The sequence below is a fragment of the Cygnus olor genome, chromosome 14, assembly GCF_009769625.2.
Source record: "Cygnus olor isolate bCygOlo1 chromosome 14, bCygOlo1.pri.v2, whole genome shotgun sequence".
NCBI lineage: Eukaryota > Metazoa > Chordata > Aves > Anseriformes > Anatidae > Cygnus > Cygnus olor.
Window position 1 is genome coordinate 6092128 of NC_049182.1, and position 23647 is coordinate 6115774.

At 56.4% G+C, this 23647-nt stretch overlaps 1 protein-coding gene across 1 annotated transcript; it reads right to left on the reverse strand.

The window, feature by feature from the left end:
* Positions 1-3980: 3980 nt before the first annotated feature.
* Positions 3981-7308, reverse strand: RPS14 (ribosomal protein S14). The gene is made up of 5 exons (XM_040573555.1): positions 6891-7308; positions 5611-5761; positions 5135-5296; positions 4850-4926; positions 3981-4087 (listed from the first exon to the last, which is right to left on the reverse strand). The coding sequence occupies exons 2-5, from the start codon at positions 5757-5759 to the stop codon at positions 4020-4022; spliced, it is 456 nt and encodes a 151-aa protein (XP_040429489.1). The 5' UTR covers positions 5760-5761; positions 6891-7308; the 3' UTR covers positions 3981-4019.
* Positions 7309-23647: the final 16339 nt, after the last annotated feature.

Sequence of the window (23647 nt, forward strand, 5' to 3'; positions counted from 1 at the left end):
AAAAAAAAAAAAAAAAAAAATCTCTCTGAGAAATGTGGCTGAGGAATACCCGAAGTCACTCCCAAGGACTGGGGCAGGGGCTCGCAGAAGCCCCCTTGCACCATCCCCAGAAGCAGGCATTAATTAACAAAGCTATTAACCTCCCTGCTCCTCTGAGGACAAGCAACTCTTTCGCATGTCTGCAGAATCCAGCGACACACCCTGAGCATTCAAAAGGGAAAAATCCCATAAAACCACCTGGTAAAATTTCCATCCCTCCCCTCACCCAGCCCATGGCAGGCACCGAGGGGATCCGAGGGATTTGGTTTCCTCAGCTCCTCGCCGGGTGCAGGGGGGAGCGGGGCTGTGAGCCCCCAGCCCTGGGGCCGTGCCACCACCAGAGCTTTTGGCCTGTGGCCTGAGGGGGAACTGGGGAGAGAGAACAGAAATTCAGAAAGTGAAAGCAGCAGCGATTTCATGGAGGTCTGCCCCGTGCTGTAGGCAAAGAGCTGCGGGGGTATGGGCTGCAACTGCCCCCACACCGGGTGTGAGCCCGGAACTGCCCAGGCACCGAGCCCAGCGCGGGGCTTTCAGCACTGGATCAGCCCTTACTCTGCACACAGGGATTTAATTAAGAAAAAAAATATTTTGCACAGAAGGCTGTGGTATTTAAAGTTTTACGGAAGTAAGTTATCACTTTTCCTAGGAAGATGGCGACCTTTTGTTTAGCAGCTTTCATCCTTTTTTTTTTTTTTTTTTCCCCCAATGTTTCTTTCGTTGCCTCAGGGCTGTGCCTGGCCCCAGCCAGAGGGGTGCAGCCCCCAGCCCCATGTCCCCCCCATCCCCAGGGGACCTGTCCACTTGCGGGAGCACACACGGAGCCGTCTGCCCCATGATCCTGCCCACGGGCATCCAGACCCAGGCCGTGGACCGAGACCATCCAAAAATCCCACCCAAATCTCTCCGTGCAGGAGTCAGGACAGCTCCGTTTTGCACTGCCCGTGAAAGCTGTGATGATATGCGCTGTTACACGGGGCTGGGGAAACAGCCGTATTTTTGGGGGCAAACCGAGCCACCTTAACATCTGGGATAAGGAGCAATTTTGGGGCTTGGTTCAGACTTGTATGCTACCTGAAGATCTTGACCCAGGCCAGCAGAGCCTTTATTTCAGACATGCAGGTGGAAATATCCCTGGGGACACTCCCCTGACGGCACTTGGTTCTGGCTGCCTGCGACAGCAATGGCAGAGCCAGGGGCTCTCACAGGGCCCTAGGAGCCACCAGCAAACACAGACCCATCGCTGCCACATGCCTGGCACCTCTTGCCTCTGTTTTTGGGGTATTTTTACAGGACGGGTGGATTCACACATGACTGCACAACATAAACTAGCTCTACAGGGGCAGGAAGAGGCACAAGCAGCGAGGCCTCTCCAGGAGGCCACAGTGGGCCCCAGCCAGGCCCCAGGACCTGTGCTCCCACCACAGCCCGGCTCTCTCCTTTCTCTTCCTCATTTGCTATTTCTCTTCTGGGGGATTTCACGCTGCTGCAAGAGGTTGTTCCAAAGACGTCAGATCAGCTGAAAAATAAAAGCAGTTTGCCATTAAACGCCCAGCCCACGCGCCGCACTCGGTGCAGCAGGAGCACCCTTCCCCGGCTCGCCGAGGGACACGGGGGGGTTACGGCAGCTCCGGGCACCCAGCAGGGCTCCTGCTTCCACAGACTGAGGGCTAACGAAGCAAATCCGCCCTCCCGCAGAGGGCAAAGCTCTCCTGCCACCTGCGTGAGCTCCAGAAAACCTTCCTGGGGGAGGAAAGGCAAAGGCCGAGCGGGGCAGTAGGTTCATGGGTCGGGCAGGAAGGGCTCAGCGGCTGCTTGAGCAACTGGTGGAGTAAAGCGAGGCATGGCTTGGGGTTACAGCCCCTGGCCCCCGGGGACACTGCCTGCCAGCCAGCCCTGACCCTCCTGCGTGGGAGGGCTCAGCCAGGCAGACCCAAAGCTGCTTCCCTCTGCGTGCTCGCGGAGCACAACTGAGGCAGCCACCTTCCCTTTTCAGTGAGCTCCCAACACAGCAGCTGTGCTCTGCTTTGCGTTCCCAGAGCTTTCCCCAAACACCCACTTCATGAAGCAGCCCAATTAATGTCACCTTGGACAGAGTAACACCAAAACAGTGACAAGGTTTAACTGTATTTAGGATTATTTTTTTCTTTAATAAAGATCGTACTGAGTAGAGCTGTGTTACCACACAGGGCCTTTGCTCCCTGCTCTCGCACAGCTCTGCTCTGTCCCCTCCTCAGCACTAGGCTGCATTCAGCTCCACACTGGCTGAACAAACCACTGTTGGCTTCATTTTTTTCAGCACTTTCTCCACACAAAGTTCAAAGAACACTTAGAGTACAGGAAAATAGCTATTTAAACTGCAATAATACACTTTTAAGACAGAAGGGAAAGTTTATTTCTAAAGTTTTCCACAGCCGCATATAAAATTTCAAATAAAACATCCCGGCTATGCCAAGAGAAATGCTGGTTTAGGAACATGGGTCCAGGCAGAGATTTTTTTTTTTCCACAAAAACGGGAAGTCATGTATTAAGCAACAGCTTGCAGAAAACCCACTGCTCGTTAGCTCGCTGACAAGCATAGCTTTCTTTTCCACAGCAGGGACACCTCGAAGAGATCGTGACTAACTCCGAAACCACAAGCATCCAAGCTTTTTTAACTACAGAAAGTAAGACGCACCATGGCTTCAGATCAGTCTCATTTCCTCCAACAACTTACATCCCCTTTCACTGTGTGAGCTAGCACTGGAGAGCTGAAAACGGAGCTTGGCAGGAGCAACGTGCCCTGAATCTTGTTTGGGGTGAGCAGCCTCACTGGAACAGAGCCTTCTTTGAAAGCAGAGCGCCTCCAACAAAGCTGCTAGTCAAGGTATCCTTTCTTGTAACGAGGGAGGTGGGTAGGTAAAGGAATCCTGTGAAGTATTTTAAGATACAAAGGTGTGGGAAAGAGCCTACAGGAAAGGAGTGAAGTTCTCAGACCTCAGGATCTTGAGACAGATTTTGTCCAAGGGCCCAGGACCCCAGAACATTGCCTTCCAACTTCATTTATAGGTCACACATCATCATTTATACGATGATTTATATTTGCCATGTAACAGTGGTAAAAATTCTAAGTTTTCATCAATCCTGATTAAGACACAGCTACCATCACTTAACCCTGACTGCAAGTATTCCTGGACAACTGTTTTAGAAGTGCTTGCTCATTGCCAAGACAGACTCCTACTGAAGAGCATGGAATTGCAACCGAGAAGCATAACAGACTCTACCTGCCTCTAAAACAAGCTGGCTGCTACATATTGCCTTGCCCTGGAGATGAGAAGACTGACCCGCGTCACCGCAGGCACTGCACAGCATTAGGGCTGTAGTCACCGTTTCACAGGAGGAATTTTGATAACTTCATCTCTTGAAAGGCAGAAGCCACAACTATTTTAACTGTCAGCTTGACACCACTAGCATAAAGGAACTCAGCCATCTTGAACTATACTTCTCAAATACCCTATGCCCACAGATCTTCCCTTGGTCTAAAATCTTACTATAGCCAAGGAGGTGACAAAAACAAGTAATTTAAAAGCTTGGAGAGCTGCAAAGAGAACATTTTAAAAGGTGGAAATGGGCATTTATTCCACGTGATGGCAGCACATTTAGCGTAAGGTAAACATCAGCGCAGGAAGCAGGGCACAACCAGGAAGCGAGGAGTCATCTTTCTGAAATACATCTGGAAGCATAAATGCATCAACAGAGCAGCTGAGGGAGCTGTAATTTCAGTGCTTTTAGAAGCTTTCCTGGTGTATGTTCGAGCACACACAGCTCCTCTGTTGTGGCAGTACTACCTGCAGCACAAACAGGAAGCCCAACTGCAGAGGATAAGCCGTTTGTGGCTGTAATCAAACTGAAGCTGCTCAAATTCTGAGCATACCTCAGCAAGCAAATACACAGATGAGAACAGGTTTGTAAGAGAGCTTTAATAATGAAAGGTGCAGCATTGTTTACAGACGACGTCCACGGCGACCACCCTTTCTGCGAGTACTGTCAGAGGGGATGGGAGTGACATCCTCTGTGGGAGGAAAAAAAAAAATAAAAAAAAGTTAGCTTCCAGAGGAACCCTAAGAAACCAACTGGGCAAAGCCACCCACCCCAAGCAGTCAGCCCCAACATCCTGCACCTTGGCAAGCAGCTACAGCAGAAGCCACGCACTGGCAGAACAGTCCATGGGAGGTAAAGTATCTGTGAAATCACCAAATGCTGGGTACCCAAGGATTTTAATGCCAAGGATGCAGAAATCCCCATCTTCCTGCCCACCTAAACCAAGTAGCCACAGCATTTCTAAAGAAACAGACTGCACACAGTGTGACTTTCAGGGCAGCTGGCACTACCACGTCTCGCAACTCCCCTACAAAGTTCAGGATTCTCCCTCAAATAGTTTGAGGAACTCAGTTTCAGAATGAGTAAGTAATAACTAAGACCAACACAATACTTCCAGGTAACCAAACAGCTCTGGCACAAGCAGTGTTACATCAGAGGCCCATCAGGGAGCCAAACACTCGGAATCCGGAGCCAACTCACGCCACCTCCTGGTGAGTCTTCAATTAAAGAAGATGCTTCCGTTTTAATCAAATCCTACCTACAGCGGCATCTGACAGAAGCTAAGCAGGACACCCCCAAGTCAACCTGTTATACCAAGCACAAGAATCCTGTGGCATATAAGCCCAGAGCTCCTTCTGCTTAATAATTCCTCAAAACTTTACTTTAGCAGCAAGGCTCCGCACTGATACACAGTGCCACATGCCACCTACGCAGCATTTCCTCCATCACTCACCGATACGGCCGATCTTCATTCCGGATCGGGCCAGAGCTCTCAGGGCTGACTGAGCACCAGGACCGGGAGTCTTGGTCCTGGAAGAGAGAATCACAGCCATCAATCTCTTAAACGATTCACAAGTTGAACACAATTCACAAACAACTCATCATTTTAAAAATCAGTTTCCCACTTCAGAACATCCCAATACTGGAACTCACCTTCCTCCTGTCTCAGATCCAAACCAAACTGGTTCCAAGACCAGGCACACCCTCTGAATACCAGTGCCCGACCCCTCCAACGTACCTATTTCCACCAGTTGCCCGCAGCTTAATGTGCAGGGCAGTGATGCCCAGCTCCTTGCACCTCTGGGCGACATCCTGAGCTGCCAGCATAGCTGCATAGGGAGAAGACTCGTCTCTGTCAGCCTTCACCTTCATGCCACCAGTCACACGGCAGATGGTTTCCCTACAAGCAGAAAAGAACACGTTCAGAAAAAAAGCAATTTCCCTCTCCTTCCTACAAACCAGCTTCAGCGTGGTGATGGAACCAGCCATTTTGACACACTGCTGGATCAGTAAGCCACTGTGCAGTACCTCAAGCACAATGTTCACCACAGAGGTGCGCACCAAGCCATCTATGATCACAAATGCATAGCATCTTATCTTACGGCTCAGCAGAAGTTCAAGGACTGCACTAGACCTTCTTGCCAAATACAATCTCTGTTTTCAAAAGTGAAAAAGCCAGGTACTGCAGCGAGGTGACCGGCGTGCAATACTCACTTGCCAGAGAGATCAGTAACATGGACAAAAGTGTCATTGAAGGAAGCAAAGATATGGCAGACGCCAAACACGTTTTCTCCTTCAGCGACCTGAGGTCCCAAGCTGATGACCTGTTCTTCCTTCTTCTCCTTGCCCTTTCGGGGTGCCATTTCTGAACAAGAACAACAACAAAAAACCACATTAGTACGTGAAATATGTGTGATGGTGGATTTCTCAGCATTCTCTTAAAGGATTTTATGAGCCGCTCTGCAACCACAACCTCCTACCAAGCAAGACAACTGAGTTCCTGATGGCAAAATGCATCTGGCAATTTTGGGATATAATTGGACTTCTTAAAAATAAGAAAACCCAAGTATTTGCAGCTTTGCTGTATGGTGGCAAGCAGGCCAGCACCCACAACTGCTTAGCGCGGTCTCAAGCTGCTGGTGCTTCTGCCTTTAAAGCCTACACCTCACGCAGATAGTGGCAAATGTAGCACTCAGGAATGTTTGGTTCGGTACCTGGTGACCCCACACATCTGCTCCTGGAGCACAGAGAGATGGTTCCCTGCTGTCCTCTCTCACCAAACACCAACTACAATAAGTACTTTGTAGGAGAAAAAAATGTAACGACTTCATTAAGAAAATGAAGTCAAGGCATGACCTACTTTCATTCACAAGCCTTAGCCTGATGGCCTCTTCTCTACTGAGGAACAGCATGTAATCCCGAGTGTTTATCAAGGTCTACAGGGGCACTCCAACAAACCTTTCTGGCATGCCCAGTGAAAGGCTGCATCGATGTTACCATCCCAAAGCAACTCCACTGCTTACAGGCGCATAAAGCTCAGCAGCACTCACTTCCCAAACCACAGAGCACGCTAAGCCACGGGCACTTCATGCCCGTATCAGCTCCGAAGAGCCTGCTGCTCTTCAGCATCTGCCTGAACGCACGCTGGACGCGGCCCTGGCCACCCCGCACCCAGGAGGCCGCACGGAGCCGCTGCCGGGGGCCGGTGCCAGGCCCAGGGCAAGCCGCAAGCCCCCAGCCCCCCAGCCCTCCTCCTCCTCCTCCTCCTCCACCCCCCGGCCGGCCGCGCCGTGCCCATCCCGGTACGCCGGCCCTCCGCCGGCCGCCCACCTACGCCAGCCCCCGGCTCGGCCGCGGCCTAGCGCCGCGCTCCGCCGGGAGCGCCTCCCCCAGGCAGCCCCGGGGCCGGGCAGGCGGGCGGCGAGCGGGGCCGGCGCGGGGAGCCGCGGGGAGCCGCGGATGCCGGCGGATGGCGGCGGCTGCCCCGCACTCACCCGCCCGTCTGCTCCGGCGGCCGCCGCTGGAAAGGAAGTGGCAGGGCGCAGGGGGCGGAGGTGGCCGCGCTCACCCGGAAGGGATGGCGGCGAGAGGCCGGCTTCCGCCCGCACACGGCGGCGGGTTCGCGGATCGCAGGGGCAGGGGGTGCTCGGCTCTGCACGGCGCGGCGCCCCGCCGCCCCGGGGACAGCCGTGAACAGCGCTAGGGAGCGCAGCCGGGCCGGCCTCCGTAAAATGGCGGCGCCCGCCTCAACCGGGGCTGCCCTCCTCAAGATGGCGGCGCCCGCCTCAACCGGAGCTGCCCTCCTCAAGATGGCGGCGCCCGCCTCAACCGGAGCTGCCCTCCTCAAGATGGCGGCGCTCGCCGCTCCTCACTCCCCTCCCCAACATGGCGGCGCCCGCTTCAACCGGGACCGCCCTCCTCAAGATGGCGGCCCCCCACCCCCCCACCCCCTCCCCGGGGCCGCCCCCTTCAAGATGGCGGCGGCCGCGTCGCAGCAGTCCCGTCCCCAAGATGGTGGCGTCACCCTTCAGAAGGATGCCGTCCCTCGGATCAGGGGTTCTGCGAGCCTTCCTCTTTCCCCTTGGACGGCGTTTTGCCGTAATTGAAGGGCTCTTCCTAAGCACTGCATAATGGTGCCACACGGCCTAGCTTCCCTCTGTGGTGGGATGGGTCAGTGTGTGTGCCAGGTGTGAGGGCTACCATAGCTGTCTCAAGTGGCCACCAGCCCTGCTTCAGCCCCTCTGGCCGGTTGTTCCAGGAGGCCGTCAGGTCTCTGTTTTAACCTGGTTTCACCGACAGAAGCCAACCCGAAGCAGAAGCCGCGGTGCAGAGCTTTCCATTGGGCTTTGTGCACGCATCGAAGTTCTGTTCAAACTGTGTTAGCATAGCTGATGTGGCAAGTGCCGCCAGTATAAAAAACTGCTTATTCCAGTTCAGTGAAGCAAAATAAATGAGACTGGGAGCATTTAATACTGGCATAACTACGTCTACCCCAGGGCTTCCCTCAGCACGTTACGGCTGTGTTCGTGGCAGAGCTGTGCCAGGGGACCCCTAGAAGCACAGGCCTGAAGCGGTTTCACAAACAGACGGGGGGATTTGGTGCAGCACGTGCATGGGTACGGGGCCCCTGGTCCCCCTGGTCCAGCAGCTGCAGTCCTGGCCCCAGGCAGAGCTGACACCGGGCCTGGGAGGCCCTGGCAGAGGCCGGGCACCAGCTGCTCCTCCTGCACTGCTGGTGGGTGGCTGAGCACAACTGCATCTCTTGTGGGGATCCAAACAGCTGCCCGGGTTGCTCGGCTGTAAAAGAAGCTCAGACACTTTTGCTCCAGCCCCCTGGAAAGGCCTGGAGTCCTGAAGGGCAGCGTTGTTTCTCCACCAAGACCCCATCCACCCACAATGTGAATGGCCACTGACCCTCCTGGGGGTGTAAGCGTGCCCCTGGTGAAGCCAACAAAATCTCACGCTGTGCAAGAAGAGGCTTGAGCGGAGAATGTGCGATTCTGCTTTGTTCGTAACCCACAGTGCCATTGGGTGACTCCCAGCTATTGACAACACCAGGTCTAAGCTTAATGTCTTCATCCAGGAGAACAGCTACCGCTCAATTCAAGGCTTTCGATTAAGACCTTAAAGCCCTAGCTTAATGTGCAGCGACCTTGCCTGACCCATTAAAGAAAACCAAACAGAAAGACTCCCTACAATCAACATCTCTGCTGACATCTTAGACCTTCAACCTCTTTGTTCAGCTGCCTGATCCCAGGAGACTCCTAGATGAGGCTTACCTGCTAATGTAGCCCAGCTGTACGTGCTTCTTTGTCCTAACAAATTTCTGCAGGAATCAAGTAGGTTTCTAATGTTGTTAGTGTCTGCCTTATTTCCTCCTCTAAGAGCTGGTTGCATAACGCTTCCTATCATTCTCACAGAAAATTTATCTCTGTAAGACTATAAGGAGGTGTTCAGGAATTTTACCCATAAGGGGATATACATAGAGATTTTAATATGCATAAGTCTTTGGAGCATTTTCTCTTAAGGAGCTAATGGGAGATATTTAAATACACATAATTCTCTGCTGGGAAGTCAGAAGGCTGATGTACGTGGCACAGACTTTGTAGCTGCGAATGATGGTGCAGGGACTCCCTCCCAGAACAATTATCAGGGGAGACTTCTTACACCTCTACAGCAAATAGAATGTAAATTTGTAAAGTTTTACATTAAGGCAATCCAGCAAGTGAATATTTAAATCAGCGCCAACTGATTTAAATAGGGCTCAGGAGAGTAAAGTTGGGAAACATCAAAGACCTTTGAAAAAAAGACAGATTGAACCTGACTTAATAGCACTTGCGACATGCTTCCTGGGCCTGATCCTGCCCTGCTTTTCTAAACACCTCCTCACTTAAACCAGAGGACCAGAGGAGAAGCAGATGGCTGTAGATGAGGTATGAGGGAGGCTCCGTGTAATTGTTCCACCGGAGGGATTGCACAATCTGAAGGCCTGAAAACCCTTCTGCAGGGAGGGTCCAAGGCCTCTACTTGGACAAAGGAATTTGCTGCTGGCTCATGGGAAACTTTTGAACCCCCCTAGTGCCTGGTGCTTTTGTGCTCTGGCATGACCAGTGCAATGAATTTGTCTGCTGCTGAGTATCGTTGTATAGCACAGCCTTCTGCTTCTGATGCTGGTGCTGAACTGGGTGTCCTGGAGGGCTGGAGGAAAATCCACAGCAAGTCTGGAGAGCACTGGGGAGCGATGGGATAAGGGATGCCCTCGTTGCCCCACAGCATGGGAGAGGCAGGCTCCAGCTTAACCCATGTGTTCAGGTACGGTGCTGTGGGGAGGCTGAGCAACTTGGGGGTGTTGAATTTTTTTTAGGGGAGCTTCTATGTGCCCAGCAAGGCTGACATCTGTCAGGGTATCTTTTCTCTTCTCTGGCCAAGCACTCAAGGTCCCTCCAGGGAGAGGAGGTTTGTTCTATGAGGCTCCCTGCTTCCCTGCACCTCCCTGTGCATCCTCCCAGGAAAGCTTTCTGCGCTCACAGATGCCATGATAAAGCCCACTTGACTCTGCAGGCCACCCTGCCTGCTCCTCTCTTCATTAGCAGCTTGCTGCTGCATCAGGGATCTTCCTGTTTAAATATTGAATGATAGTCTTTTAAAATATACATTGGCAGGAGTGCTGTAATTCCAGCCAGGGGCTCCAGTGACACCGGCTGTGGGTTGATTTGACTGATGAGGGGAAGGACGGGGCTGGTGGCCTGGGCAAGGCTGATCCCCCCTGTCACTGCTGCCCTTTTCCTGCCCTCTGTTCTCACAAAAATCCTGATGGCAGGGACTCCAACGTGCCCTATTTGTACCCAGATTTGAGGTGTGCTGATTTGAGGGGCTGAGTTTCCCTCTGTTTTGCCATTCCTCCCTTGAATCTCACCTCCCTGAGGATTTTTCCTCCCCTTTTAGCTGTTTCTCTGCTTGCTCAGTGGAGCCCTGTGTGCGTGCACAGGGCAGACAGCAGTGATCTTCCCCGAGGCTTGCACCCGCCTGCAGATGTCCTTGTGGAACAGATGCAGGCCAGAGGCACGGAAGTGGGCAAGCTTCCACTTACAGGGTAACAGGCTGAAACAACCACCGACGCTCCAGATGAACTTCCAAAAAACCCCAACAACCCAGCGCTTCCAAATGCAACGCTGCCCACAGCCCCAGGGCAGCTGGGAAGCAGGCTGGACCGAATCCCTCAAGGCACTCTGCGGGATGGGGTTTTCCTACTCCCAGGGAGGAGTTCTCTCCTCTCTCTTTGCCACAGGCTTTGCACCAGTCCTGGTGTGTCTGCAGGGGAGCTGCCCAAGTGCCATCCAGGACCAGGCTGCTGAGCACCGAGGACCTTCCCAGGCTGGGATGATTCACAGGAAGGGCACCCGGCAGGGACTCGAGGACTGCGTCCTCCAGCCTGGCGGGAAGGATGCTCAGGCCACAGCGAGGTCAGTGGCAGAGACGATGTGTATTTGCTTTGAGAAATCCCTCAGATTTAGTTCTTAAATGTGTAATTAAAATTCCAGCTGCTTCTTGGTTATAGCCTCTCCAGCCCATGGGAAACCCACAGACACGGTGACGCTGCAAGCGGATTTCATAACTCAGCCAGTGACTAAACAGAAAGGGAGCCTGAGAGGCGAAATGGGAACGCTGCTCTCCATCCTTTATCCGGCCCAGGCTTTGGCCCTGGTGGAAACCAGCCCTGGCTGGGAGGGGGTCGGTGGGAAGCCCCGGCCTGCCCTGCGAAGCACCCCGCTCAGGGCTTTCCACAAGTGGGAATTCTTGGCGCTGGAAGGCCGTTGTTTCCGTGGCCGTGTCTTGTTCCCACAGGCCACTCGCTGAGTGCTGCCACTAGACCGATGGCCTCACTGATGGCCTTGAAACAGAGACTGGAGGAAGAAGAGACCAAAACTATTCCTGGAGGTTGAACTCTTGCCATCTGCCTGGTGTGGAGCAGGGTCTGCGCCTGGGACTCTCGTGGGGCTGGTGGGCAACAGCTCCAAGCCCCTCACAAGGGCATCGTTCCTCTAATAACACCGGTAAAGAGAAATTCGGGGCCATGAATGCAGCCATTCACAGGTTTAAAAAAAGGAAAGAAAAGTTTTTTCCTTTCACTTCTAAGGCCATTGGGCTTCTTAGTTTTAGAAATGCAGTTTGTGCATGCACACATGTAGAACGATGTGTCAGAAACAGGCATAAGAAGATTAAAAAAAGAAATCTCCAACACTGAAGTTAAAGCACTTAAGGAATTGGCAGAGACTTCAAGAGCCGGTGTCTGGTCCTAATGAAGTTGGTGGAAGTGCTGCCATGGACTTCAAGGAGACTGTAATTCGGCTGTAACTCAGTAGGAAGCTGAAGGTGTTGATTAATAAATTGGAGACAATGCAGAGGAAAGCTGCTACACTTCTTTCCAACAGATGTGCTGAAGAGGAGCCTGCAAGTCAAAGTATGCAGGAAAGGAACTGGTTTCCACTCTATTTGCAAACAGAAGACAGGGAAAAAAAAATAGCTGTCTGATATTCATGTAAAACAGTGGAACTGGTATTAATAAATATAAATGTATTTATGAGCAGCCTTCTGTGTCCAGCGAGTAGGTCATTCTTTATGAAAAAATTGTATTAGCAGATGCCTGAGCAAGTGTTCAACAAATTCCTTTTTCTCAAAAGTAAGTATTCAGTGGAAAATTTTACCACTGGAGACTGTGGATTCTGGAGGTTGTCCTCAGATTTTGGTGTGTGCCTTTGATTACTCATCGTTGGCTTTTTGTTCGATGATTTGTACATGAGTTTCCTCTGCTAAAACTCTGACAGAGGTTAGCTTGGCCTCATAAAGCTATTCCTAGTGCAGATACTCTTTCAGGCTGAGTTTGCGAATTGTTTAAGGCTGAAAAAGTTCCTTTAATATTCCTTACAGCAGCTCGCAGTTGAAAAATTTACTGTTTGTCCCTTTTTATTTTCTGAGCTTTCAAGTAACTTCGGCTTAGGCATGATATTCAGAGCTCTTTAGAGAAAAGACTTTGAGAGAAGTGAAATATTTAAGGATAAGAAGTCTTTGACTTCAATGAATGCTTCAGAGTACATTAGAAAATTTGCAGTCATAATTGTCTGCAGTTCTTTGTGTCTCCTTCCCTATTATTTCCTTTTCTTTCTTTCCTTTTTTTTTTTTTTATTTGTTTGTTTATCTGCTTGTTTCATTTGATTGAAATTGCTTCCTTGCCTCCCGTCGAGTAGGAAGCTCTCCCGGAGCGCACTGCCAGAGCCAAACTCCAGGCAGACCTTCTGCTGTGTCTCGTCCCCGTGGGCTGGACACGAAACCTCGTGGGGTCTTCTTCATGCCCTGCTGGGCACAGTCCGCCCGCGCAGCTGCCCCGGGGTGTGGGTAATGCTGCACCGAGCCAGGCTGGGAGCAGAGACAGCCCTGCAGGCGCAGCACGAGCTTCTGTCATGCCTTGGAACGGATGTAGGGAGATCTCAGAGAAGGTGTTTTGTTCTCAGCATTGCTTTGAAACGCCTTGGCAAGGCATTCCCCTGTCGTACGCAAACACGTCAAAATCCGGGATGGGAACTCGGAGCCTTGGGGATAGGTCGGACGGGTGCAGAGCTCCCAGCTGTTCCTTCCTCTGCTTTGTCTTGTTTCTCCATTTCCGAATCAGCTCATCCAGCTTCACGCATTTCCTCTACTTTGAGACGAGCCCACGCTACCCCACACCCTTCTGCACCACCCCAAACTCCCTCCAGCCCCTCATCCCGGAGCTGCCCCCCAGAGGCTGACCCAGACCTGGAAGCAGGGTCCTTGTACCACGGGTGGGCACAGCCCTGCTCGGGGACCACTGCTGCCGCACGATGTGTGCTGGTGAGCCCAACCCGGGCAGCTCATGCCACTGATCAGCATGGGCTCCTTTCCCCTATGGGATTGTGTCTCCATGTGTCTGCAGAGCCCCTGGAAGCTGCTGTGTTATGCTTGTTTTTCTTCTCTCTGAGGAACGAAGGGAATTTGTGTGTGCACGCGGGTCCTGGAGGCAGCCAGCCATTGACTCAGATGCACACCTTGCCTTGGAGTCGGGGTGGAAGAGCTGGAATTTGTCATGAAGCAGCACTTCGAGATCAGCCCTGGGTTCTGCAGCTGGGGAGGAGGACGGGGACGACCTCAGGCTTAATTGGCTTCAAAAGTCTGACGTGGAGTGTGCACACACGCACAGGGGGAAAGATAAAAGGGCTCTTTGTAGGAGACAGCAGCCTGACACGCCAATTACACCAAACGCACGGCTGGGGCCGTACCCTTCAGGACACCCCGCCACGCTCGCCTCGGGGAGCAGCGGTGGGAGAAGGGACCCGAGGGGAACATTGCTGAGCGGATCAAACATGTCCCAGCCCCTGGGGGTCGTTTGGGACCCTTTCGTGGGGAGATTATGGCGTAGCTGAAGATAACACCCCGTTCCTCGATGTGATGGGGACTGAGCGCGGACCTCCTCCCCAGCACCACGGGGAGGGTACAGCTGACAAACTGGGAGTTTAGGGGGACAAATCGTGGGGTGCTGAGCTTGGGCTGCAGTTCAGGGATGCCGCTTCCCTCTGAGCCCCTAATCCCCGTTGCCTGTCCCTGCTGTGGGGCAAAGAAGAGCCGCAACCAGGACACGAGCAGGGCTTCTCCACACAGCACCGGGGGGCCGTGAGCGGGGCCACCAGGCCGGACTGACGGGGAAAACAGGGCTGGATGCGTGCGGGGTGCGCAACGCCGGCTCCGCGCCCCGTGCTGACGGCGTGGAGGCACCGGGGGGGCCCAGCCCCGGCCGCGGCGGCCCGCAGGGGGCAGGCTGCGGGAGGCGGGGAGCCGGGCGGGCCCGGGGGCGGCGCTGGGTGCGGGGCGGGCCGGGCCGGGCCGGGCCGGGCTGGGCTGAGCCGAGCGGCGGTGGCGGTGGCCGCGGCGGTGGTGGCGGCCTGGCGGCGGGGCGGAGCGGAGCCGGAGCGGGGCCCGCGGCGGGGCATGCAGGTACGGGGCCGGTAACGGGAGCGGGGGGGCCGGGAGGCAGGAGGCAGGCGGAGCGGGGCCCGCAGACAAAGAGCGGCGAGGCCCCGGGGACGCCGAGCTCCGGCCTGGTGCTGCCGCTGCCGCTGCCGCTGCCGCCTCCGGGGCTCGAAGCCGGCGAGGCCGAGGGGCCCCGGTGCTGCTGGTGCTGGTCCTGGTGCTGGTCCTGGTGCTGGTCCTGGTGCTGGCCGCGGTCGGCTCTGCCTCGCCCCGTCGTGGCCCCGCTTTGGGGGAGCCGTGCCTGGAAGCCCCCCCGGTAGCTCAGCACCCACTCCGGAGTCACCCGCGGACCCGCAGCCTGGCTCCGTGCTTCTCCCTCCGGCCGGTGCCCGCTGTCGCCTCTCTGCCCCGCGGAGCCAGCGCCCGGCCAAGCCGTGGGGCTCGGGGAACCCCCCCGGGATGGCCGGGGTGAGGCAGCTGCTTGCCGCAGGTGTGGGGAGCAGCCCGTCGTACCTCCGAGGCCCGACGTGGGACTGCGGGGCGAGGGGGCGGCCGTGCCGCCAGCCCCCCGACACAGCCTGCGTTTGGGTGGCTGGGCTCTCCTCCTGTATTTCTGCTGCTTCCCAGCTCACGGTGCTCTACGAGGAGTAACGAGGAGCAGAGCTTGCTTTCCCCAAACCCACCACTCCCAGCGCAACTTCGCGGCTCCACCAAGCTCTTGGCTCCATCAGGCCTCGCATCCCTCGGTGTCTCTCAAGCTTTCCATCCCCAGTGTGCTGCACTGGGGACTCTGGAAGAGCAGAGGAAGCAGGAGGAGCCGTGCAGGGTGGTTACGAATGCCTTCGCTCCACAGCTGCCCGGGCATCGGGCTCTGAAGGACTCCTGACCTCTGTGCAGGCACCGCAGTACGAGGAGATGATGCAAACTGCCTGGGAGAGGTCAGAGCCGAGCTGCAACGTGGGCGCAAAAGGCGTGGGTTGTAAGGCCTGTGGTATCCCCACTCCAGAAGAGCATAAGCGACGTTAATTAAAAATAATAAAGGATTAAGGGAGATCAGAACAGCGCAGCCAAGAACCGCTGTAATGGTCCACTCCTGTCACTTGGCGCGGCTTTGCTGTTCTGGCTGGAGTCTCCATAAAGCACCTTATAATCCCCTCTAGAGGAGATCCCGGTATTTAGTCAGCCACGAATGAACTCCCAGAGCTTTAATGTATAGCTGTATTCTTTCCTCCCCCAAAGTCTTCTGTTTTTTGACTCCACCTTTGCCTTTGTGCAGGCAGGTTGTCCCCTCTCGGTGGGGGACGGCCTGGGGTTCCCAGCGGTGCTGAAGCCGTGCAGCTTGGCCATCTCTCGCTGAACCTGGAGGCTTTGCTTCTGTTCGAGGCTGGTGCTGGGGATCCGTGGGGTCAGCTCACCCCTCCTGGCGGGCCGGGGTCCTCCTGCGAGCAGGGGCTTTCCCTTCCCACGTCCCTGCTGGCTCCTCGCGCCACCTGCGCTCGCAGTCTTGGGAAGCCAGCGCTTTGCAGTGCTGCTTTGTCACCGGCAGCCTTGAAACAGCAGCTCTGCCTTGAAACAGCAGCTCTTCCTGCAACAAAGCAGCGTCTTTGTTACTTTAATCTCAAGAGTGTGTTTTACCGGGGCTGAGCTGGCTCATTCAGGGCCGAGGCGCGAGCAGGGAGGTGAGCGGCCCCGTGCCTGCTCCCGCGGGCTGTGCACGGGGAGCGCAGCGGAGGAAGATGGTGTTTTCCAAATCAAACAGCCGGGAGGAATTCGATAGGAAATAAGTTCCTCGCTTCTGAGTGATCTTGCCGTGGGTGGAGGAGAAGGAAATTAAACAATAGAAAAAAACGTGCGTGGCTTGATAGGACAGGAAAAAAAAGCCTCGCCGGCCTCTGGCGGGGTGGCCGAGCATCTTCTCTCCGCCCGTGTTAGCGCTTATTTTGGGGAATGACGAAGGCGGCGACGGCGATGCTCGTGTTTCTGGATGCCCCTTTGTGGGAGTGTCGGCGTGTGGGTACACATCACCGCAAGACCCCATCCCACTGTCTGCGGGCTCGCCTTGCCTGGCCGTGCGAGCCCACCTGCGGGCTGCAGCCGGCAAATCCCCCCTGTTCTGCATCCCCGGGGCTGCTGGCTGCGGCGGGGGACGGCGCAGGGCCTGGCAGGGCACGGGTGATACTGGCAGAGCTCAAACACGCTGCGTGTTTCCCCTGTTTCCCGTTTCCTGCGTCTTTGGGAAGCTGGTGGGTCCGTTTTGTTTTTGTTTGGGGTGAGGATGGGAAACCCACCCCAGTTAAACAGGCTGTCTGTTAGAGGTGGGTTTGTTTCTTCCCTTTTCTTTCCGCGTCGAGCTGTCAGTGCTTTAAAACAGGACGGATTTTAATGCGCTGTTGGTGGTAACTGCAACAGAAGAAGAAAGATGCCTCACAAGTCAGAAACCAGGCTGGAGTGAAGAGAGAATGATTAATATTTTTTTTTCAGTGATGTGTCGTGGTGAAATACTGCACCGCCGAGCGTGTCCCTGCTGCAGAGGTGTCACCGGCTTCTGTGCTGGTGCTTCTGCCAGCGGGCACCAGTTTTTGCGGAGGATGGCGAGGGAAGGCGCCTTCCACCCTCCTCCCCTGCACGAGGCAAACACTTTGTGCGTGCTTAATGGCCTCGTGTCAGCCCCATAAAGTTGCTTCTCCTTGGAAATTGTGTTTTCGGCTGCCTCTTCATCGTAGGAGGTCAAGAAAAGGGGGAGCCAGGTAGCAAGGTGCGAACCGGTGGTGTGCGGTTCCCCAGCAGCTGGGGCTGGGCTCGGGGGGGGCTGGTCATAAGGGGGCTGGTTGGTTGGGGGATTTTGCCTTCTACGTGTGTATATATATATATATATATTTAAATCTTTTAGTTTTGCCTGTTGACTTAGATCATGCTAGAATTATGGTAGGACTCAAGGCAGGGAGAAACGAAATATCAGGGTCCTATATCTTGCAATTGCTTTATGGCCACGGAGGGCTGCGGTTTCCAGTCTAACGTACGTTGCTAGCCCTGCTCCTAAGTGGACTTTGTGGACCTCAGGCCTACCCGTGGGCTCCTTCGGTATCGGGCTGTTTTTGGCTGAGGTGGTGCTGTTGCTTTTTGCGTTGTTACGGTGCGCTGTCCCGTGCGTGCAGGTGGTTTCGGAGCCAGACGCAGGGCAGGGGGAGGCGGGGTGTCGCGTCTCGGGGTTTGGGCAGAGCCGACGTCGGCTGCTGCTTTCTCAGGGCCTGTCGCAGACCTTGGGGTCCCCGAGTGCCTCCGCACGAGGAGCGTGTGTGTCGGGCACCCCGCACGCCCTCGCCGTGCCCGTCCCCATGCGCGGAGGAGCGGAGCAGCCGTCGCCGCGGGACCCCTGGCAAGGCTGGGTGAGTCACGGCGCGGATGTAGGGAGAGGGCAGCCTGTAGCTTATGATTCATTTTGTTTTCCTGCAAAAGCCATCGACTGGGATGGCAGGGCTTGCAGGAGATGAATCGATCCCGAGCCGTAAATCCTGCCTGCGACTGCAGGCTGGGCAGCGACGGGGCTGGGGTTGGTGGCTGCTCAGTTCGGGTGTCCTCCCCGCTAGCAGCGGTGCCTTGTAGTGGGCTTAGCTCCTTCCTGCGGGGCCCTGGTGGGGGAAGAGATCTCCTTCCCAACAACCATCTGCTTCTTCTCAGCCTTGTAAGGACCCACAGCCCTAGGGCTTGGAGCTTTGGTGTTGGGGGTGAAGATGGGGCGGGAAGCGGTGTTGGGAGAGGGGAAAAAGCAAACAGGGTTAACAACGCAGTCCCGCTCCTGGGGAGCATGGCTGAAATACGGCAGCAAAATGCCGTCGGTGCCTGCAGGCTGAACGTGTGGCTCGGGCTGTGCTAAATCTCCTCCAACAGCCTCGTTCGATCCTGGGCTGCGCTGGCTTTGGGGTGAGCGTGGGGCAGGCGGAGGCAGCACCGGGTGGAGGTGGGACGCTGCAGGTTGGTTCACTCCTCGTACGTTTGCTCTGAGCCCCTGAAGAGGAGAAGGACAGGACAGAGCTGATGCAACGGGTTTCACCTGGAAATCCTGCCGGGTTCGTGCAGCCTCAGAAACCAGAGGCAGCCTGGGGGCTGGCAGCCCCGATGCTGCACTTATGGGGGACAAATGTGGGCTTCACCCGTGATGTTTGAGAGGGTGGAAATAAATCTTGCAAGTGCCTCCTGTGCCCTGCACCTGCTCCCGGTCTCTGTGTTTCTCCTGGGCTGGTGAGCACTGCAGCCTCTGGTACGTTTTGAGGGTGGCAAAGTTTGCGCGGAGAGGTAATGTCTTTTATTAGCCTAACTAATACCTTTAGGAAAAAACAGATGTGCTCTTGGGCCTGAGGAATGCCTGCGTGCCCCGGCCGTGCCAGCTTTTCCAACTGCGTCCGTCGGTCTAATAAAAGATCCGACCTCTGCCTGGGCTGGCCCCCGACCTTGGGCCAGGCAGCACCCCTCCAGCCTGCCCCAGAGGACTGGATTTTGGGAGCCAGAGCCTGCCTGGAGCTTGCCCAGCCCTTCAGAGGCAGCGCTCCTCCCGGGGAGGCTGCCCCGGCTGCGGCTCAGCAGAGGCAGGATGGATATGGAGCGGAGGGAGCATCCCCAAAAGCTCTGCGAGGACGGGGCAGCTCGTGGAGGGCTGCATCCCCGCAGCCATCGCTTCTAGCCGCCAGCACCGGGGGGTTGTCGTTCTCCAGGAGCAGCTCCCAGGGAAGCCGTGAGTTGGTTTGCGCTGCGGTTTTATGGATGCTCGTTCGCAGAAGTGACGTTTTGGGGCCAGGTTAGCGCTCGGCGGGACAGCCCGCGGTCCCCAGAACAGCTGGTGGTTCTCCCGCAAGTGGGTGAGGCTGGTCTCCTCCAGATGTCCAGCTCCCCGTTGTGGGGAGCTGTCAGGAGAACGAAGCAGCTGGTCCCTACCCTGGGGCTCGCTCTGCTCCAGGAGCGCTGCCCGGGCAGCAGCGGGGACGTGGGGAGCTCTGCCTTGGCCGAGGGGTGTGGGATTCCCACTGCCCAGCGGCGGCGGCATCGAGCGCCTCGGAGGAGCTGTGCAGAGCCTGAGCTAAGCCCTCCCTCCTCTTCAGTTTACAGTAGGACCAGCGAATCTCCAGGGAACACCTGGTCGAGCAGCGCTGGAAATTGCAAAAGGTGGCGTTGGAGGGGTTTCAGTCGGTGTTTTTTGGGGGGTTGGTGTCCTCATAGCAGGTGACAATACAGTGTGCCTCCTTGCCTGCTCCCAGGGAAGGATAAAAATTCATGTAAGATTATCTTCCTTTAGTCCTTTTCCTTTTGAAAGTGCTTGAAATTCAGACCCTGCTTATCCAGAAAGGCTCTTGGACACTCGGAGAAGCACGAGAACCGACACGGCGCATTTCAAAGCAGTAAAATCAGATTCATTGAGGGGATTTTTTTTTTTTTCCCCCCCGTGAACCCACTTAAAATTCATGGAGAGTTTTGTCAGTAAGAACCTGTTTCAATTAACAGACAAAGGAAACTCTCCTCGTTAAGCGTCTCTTTCAATTAGGGTTCGGGAGAATTCCCCGAGCTCCACTTCCTAACACACGTTCCTCACGAGTGAAGGCATTCCTCAGGCTTCAAGGGCCAAAAATCCACGCGAGGAAGAGGAACCTACAGAGCACCCCAGCCTTTCCAGGGGGGAGCAGCGGCGTAGCCCCGATTATAACCTGGCCTCGGGCTCCTGGAGGTGGCTTTAGTCCCCAAAGCCCCGGGTGCTGTCCTCGGGCATGTCAGAGGATGGCTCAGGTTGGAAGGGACCTTAAAGATCATCCAATTCCAACCCCCAAAAATCACGTTGTCATCAAATCCTGCCTCGTTCTTTCCCTCGGGTAAAAACGGTGCTGGGGCCGCCTGTCTGGAGCTGGGACATGAGGAAAATCAAGGCAGCCAGGAGGATGCCCAGGCCGTGGTTTGGGCTGCTTTGAGGTGTGGTTCAAGCGTCCGGGGGCTTCCCGGGGAAGGTTTTGGGGGGCATCTTGGCGGGGCTCATGAGCGCGCGGGCACGGAGTGGAGTGAGTGCGGAGCGGTGGCCGGGTGATGGGCTGGGTCGGTCTCAGCCCTCGCACGGCCCCGTGTCACGCAGGTGTTTTTGCAGACGGGTGGATAACTGGCACGAGGACCTGCCGCAGACATCCCGGAGGGTAACGCGTGGCAGATTAGCGGGGTTGGGAAGCCACGATTCGCCGCGCCGGGCAGCCGAGCCTGCGCCGCGGGACGTGCCGGGGGCGAAGGGCAGGACGCTCCCCGAAACCGCGACGGGACCTTGGCACGCTCGGGAGGTGCTGACGGCTGGTGAGGCTGGCCTCGCGAACACAGGGGGCTCGGGGTCGGGGTGACCCCCCCGGGGGTTCCTGGCACCGAGAGCAGAGGGGCTCTCCCTCGCAGCCCCAAAAATTCAGCGAGCGTTTGCGGCGGCCGTGCACGCACCGGCACACGGCTTCCCCTTCCCTCTGCGGGAAGAGACACGCCTTCACGATTGGTTTTTGAAGAAAACCCGAGGAAAACGTTAGCTTTGTCTTTTCCAGCAAAACCGAGGTGTTAACAGGGCTTTCTGGGTGAAAAATGTCTCTTTCGGAGCCAGACGCTTTGGCCAAAAATAACTTTTGTTATGTGAAGACCTGACCGGTTTTACTGGGCGCATCGTTCATCTCGGTTCCTCCCCTGTTGCGGTGGCAGAAGAGGCTGAGCCGTGCCCCCGCCCTCCCGAGCCGGGGGCTGCCCGTGGCTGCCGTTGTCCTTTTTTTTTTTTTTTTTTCTTTTTTTTTTAATTTCACGCCTTTTGGGGCACCGGGATGGGGACAGCGATGCCAGCGTCCTACGGAAGGCCGGGCTCGGGCCGTGCCCCTGCCGGTAAGCAGTTTGTCTCCATCCCCGGCATGTTGTAACTACTGTTTGCGAAGCACTTAAGCAGCCCGTGTAACCTACGGCTGAGACGTTCCTTATCTGGCCCTCCAGAGCCGCTCCGATAGCGAGCGGCCCCGCAGCTCCCCTCGCTAACAGCGGGGCCGGGTTGGCCAAAACGAGCTCGTTTGGGCCCAAAGCGCCGCGGGGCTGGCATCGGGAGCCCCTCGCCGGGGACGGGCAGGGGTCTGCACATCTGGGCTGCGTTTGCACCTTGTAATGGCTCTTCTCCCCCCCCTGGCGCCAGCGCTCCTGGCCCGGAGGTGTTTCCAGACGCGGCTTGGATCGCTGCCTCCGCGAGTCAGCGGCCGATAAGGCACGGGGCAGGCGTAGGTGTGCAAAGGGAAGGTTTTCACGCTGGCCGCCTCGTTTCTGCGGGCTCCCCCGCCTTAAGCTCGCGGTCGTCTCTCGAATAATGCCATGGCATTAATGTCCTCTCCGAGGATGCGCTTAGCTCAGTGGTTCCAGATCCGCAGCCCTCTAAATATTACCGGCAGAGCGAAGGGAGCTCCCTGGAGAGGGAGCTTAAAACTTTTAACGGGAATCTGGCTGGCTTCGTGCGTCTGCCGCGGGTCACCCGCGATCCCTGGGGTGCCGGCGGGGCTGTGCGAGACCCCAGGGAGGCGGCGAGCTTGGATGCGCAAAGGGGAGTGTCGGAGCAAGCAGAGGCGATCGCAAATTGCTGAGCTAAGCAACGCAATTTAACGTCGTGCCTCTAAATCCTCGTCCATCCAGGCTTAACCCCCCGGGCTTGCTTACGTGCGGGAGCGGGGCGGTTATCCGGCGTGCCGGCCCTGCTGCGGGCTCCGGGGGCCCAGGGCCACGTCCCCGTCTCAAAATCTGGGGGGACAGAAGGGAGAAGGGCCCCTGGGGGGGCAGGACCCTGCTCTGAGGGGCGGCGGTGCCCGGGGTGCCCCTCCGAAGGGTGCTGGTGGGAGCAGGTGGGATGTTTCGGGAACGTCTCCGTGGGTTGTCTGAGTGACGGGGTCTGTGAGCTGCTGGAGTTGGGGTCCAGGCACGGGGTCCTTGCCCTTGTGGGTCTGGGGGCCGCCCCCCAGGAAGGTCGGTGCTCGCTCCCCCCCCTGCAGCCCTTCCCAAAGCCGTGCAAGGGAGCCACGGGAGAGGTTTGGCCACCCAGCTCCTCTCGGCCACGTCACTCCTTCAGTTCGGAGCTCACACCCCGTGCCCGGGCTGTGGTGCCGGGACGGCTGATTCATGTGAGGTCAGGACTTGTGAACCACCTCGGCCTTCGCTGCTTGCACCTGTGGCTGGACCCGTGGCGCCCCCGATAAATCAAAGGCTGCTCTGGTTGTCTGCTGGGACCCGGCGGCCCTTCTCTCGCCTCCGCACCCGTTCGCGCTTCCTTGCTTATATCTGGGGGGGGGGGGGGCTGCAGCCGTGCGCCGTGTGCACCCGTGTGCCCGGGCTGGCCGAGCCCTGCCGGGGACGCTTTGTGGTGGATTTGGGTCCGAGCTGGCTCCGGGCGATGCTCTTAGAATCGGTACGCTCCGAGCTGGCTCCGAGGCCGGTGCCTCCTGGCACGGATCCTGCCCCAGGGCTGCTTGGAGGGGAGCGCCGTGGCCTCACGCCTCGCCCCGCGTCCTTCGCCTCATCGCTGCAGCGCGCTTTGAGAGCCACCCCACGGCACCTTTCATCCCCCCCAGGCAGGAAACCCCCCTGTCCTGACCCGCTGCTCCCCGGCAAGCGGCTGTGATGCTGATGCTGTTTGTCAGGCTCCCGGATTACGAGCGCCGGCGCTAAGCCAGCCGGCAACCGGGAGCGGGCCCGGCCGGCGTGCGGGGTGCTCCCCTCGTGGGGGAACGGCTTTCTTCCTCCTATCCCCCCTTTTTAGTGCTTTGCTCTGTACTTCGGAAACCAAAGGGACGGAGGCGTTTTCAGCAGCCCTTCCTCCCGTGGTCCTTTCTGGTTTAGCACCGGTCTGTGCCACGGTGCCCGGGCGGTGCGTTGGGCTGTGGGGTCTGCACGTGGGACTCAGGCTGTAGTTTTCGGCTGGCGTCTTTTAAATAACCACCGTGGGGTTTTAAGAGGCACCTGAGCAGCTTCTGAAAATCAGGTTAAAAGGAAGTTCAGCTCCCGCTGTCACCTTGCCAGCTCTTTTGATTGTTTTTTTTTTTCTATTTTACTCTCACGCTTCCGTTTTTGTTTTAGAAAAACAGAGCAAAACTGTCGGTGTGTAGAACAACTTCTGTTCCTGGCCCTAAACCCGTGGCAGGCTGGCAATGGGAGCTGACAGTCCCGTGCTCCCAAACGCATAGACCTGGCTGCCGGCAGCTCTGCATCCTCTCCTCCCTTGCTGGGTTACTTCTGGTGGCTGCAAGTAACA

Excerpts from the sequence above, each read along its gene's own strand:
- RPS14 (XM_040573555.1), bottom strand. The coding sequence starts at position 5,759 with ATGGCACCCCGAAAGGGCAAGGAGAAGAAGGAAGAACAGGTCATCAGC. Across the intron at positions 5,297-5,610 it reads GTTACTGATCTCTCTGGCAA|GGAAACCATCTGCCGTGTGA; the intron begins GTGAGTATTGCA and ends TTCTGCTTGTAG. Across the intron at positions 4,927-5,134 it reads CGGGCAACTGGTGGAAATAG|GACCAAGACTCCCGGTCCTG; the intron begins GTACGTTGGAGG and ends TCTCTCTTCCAG.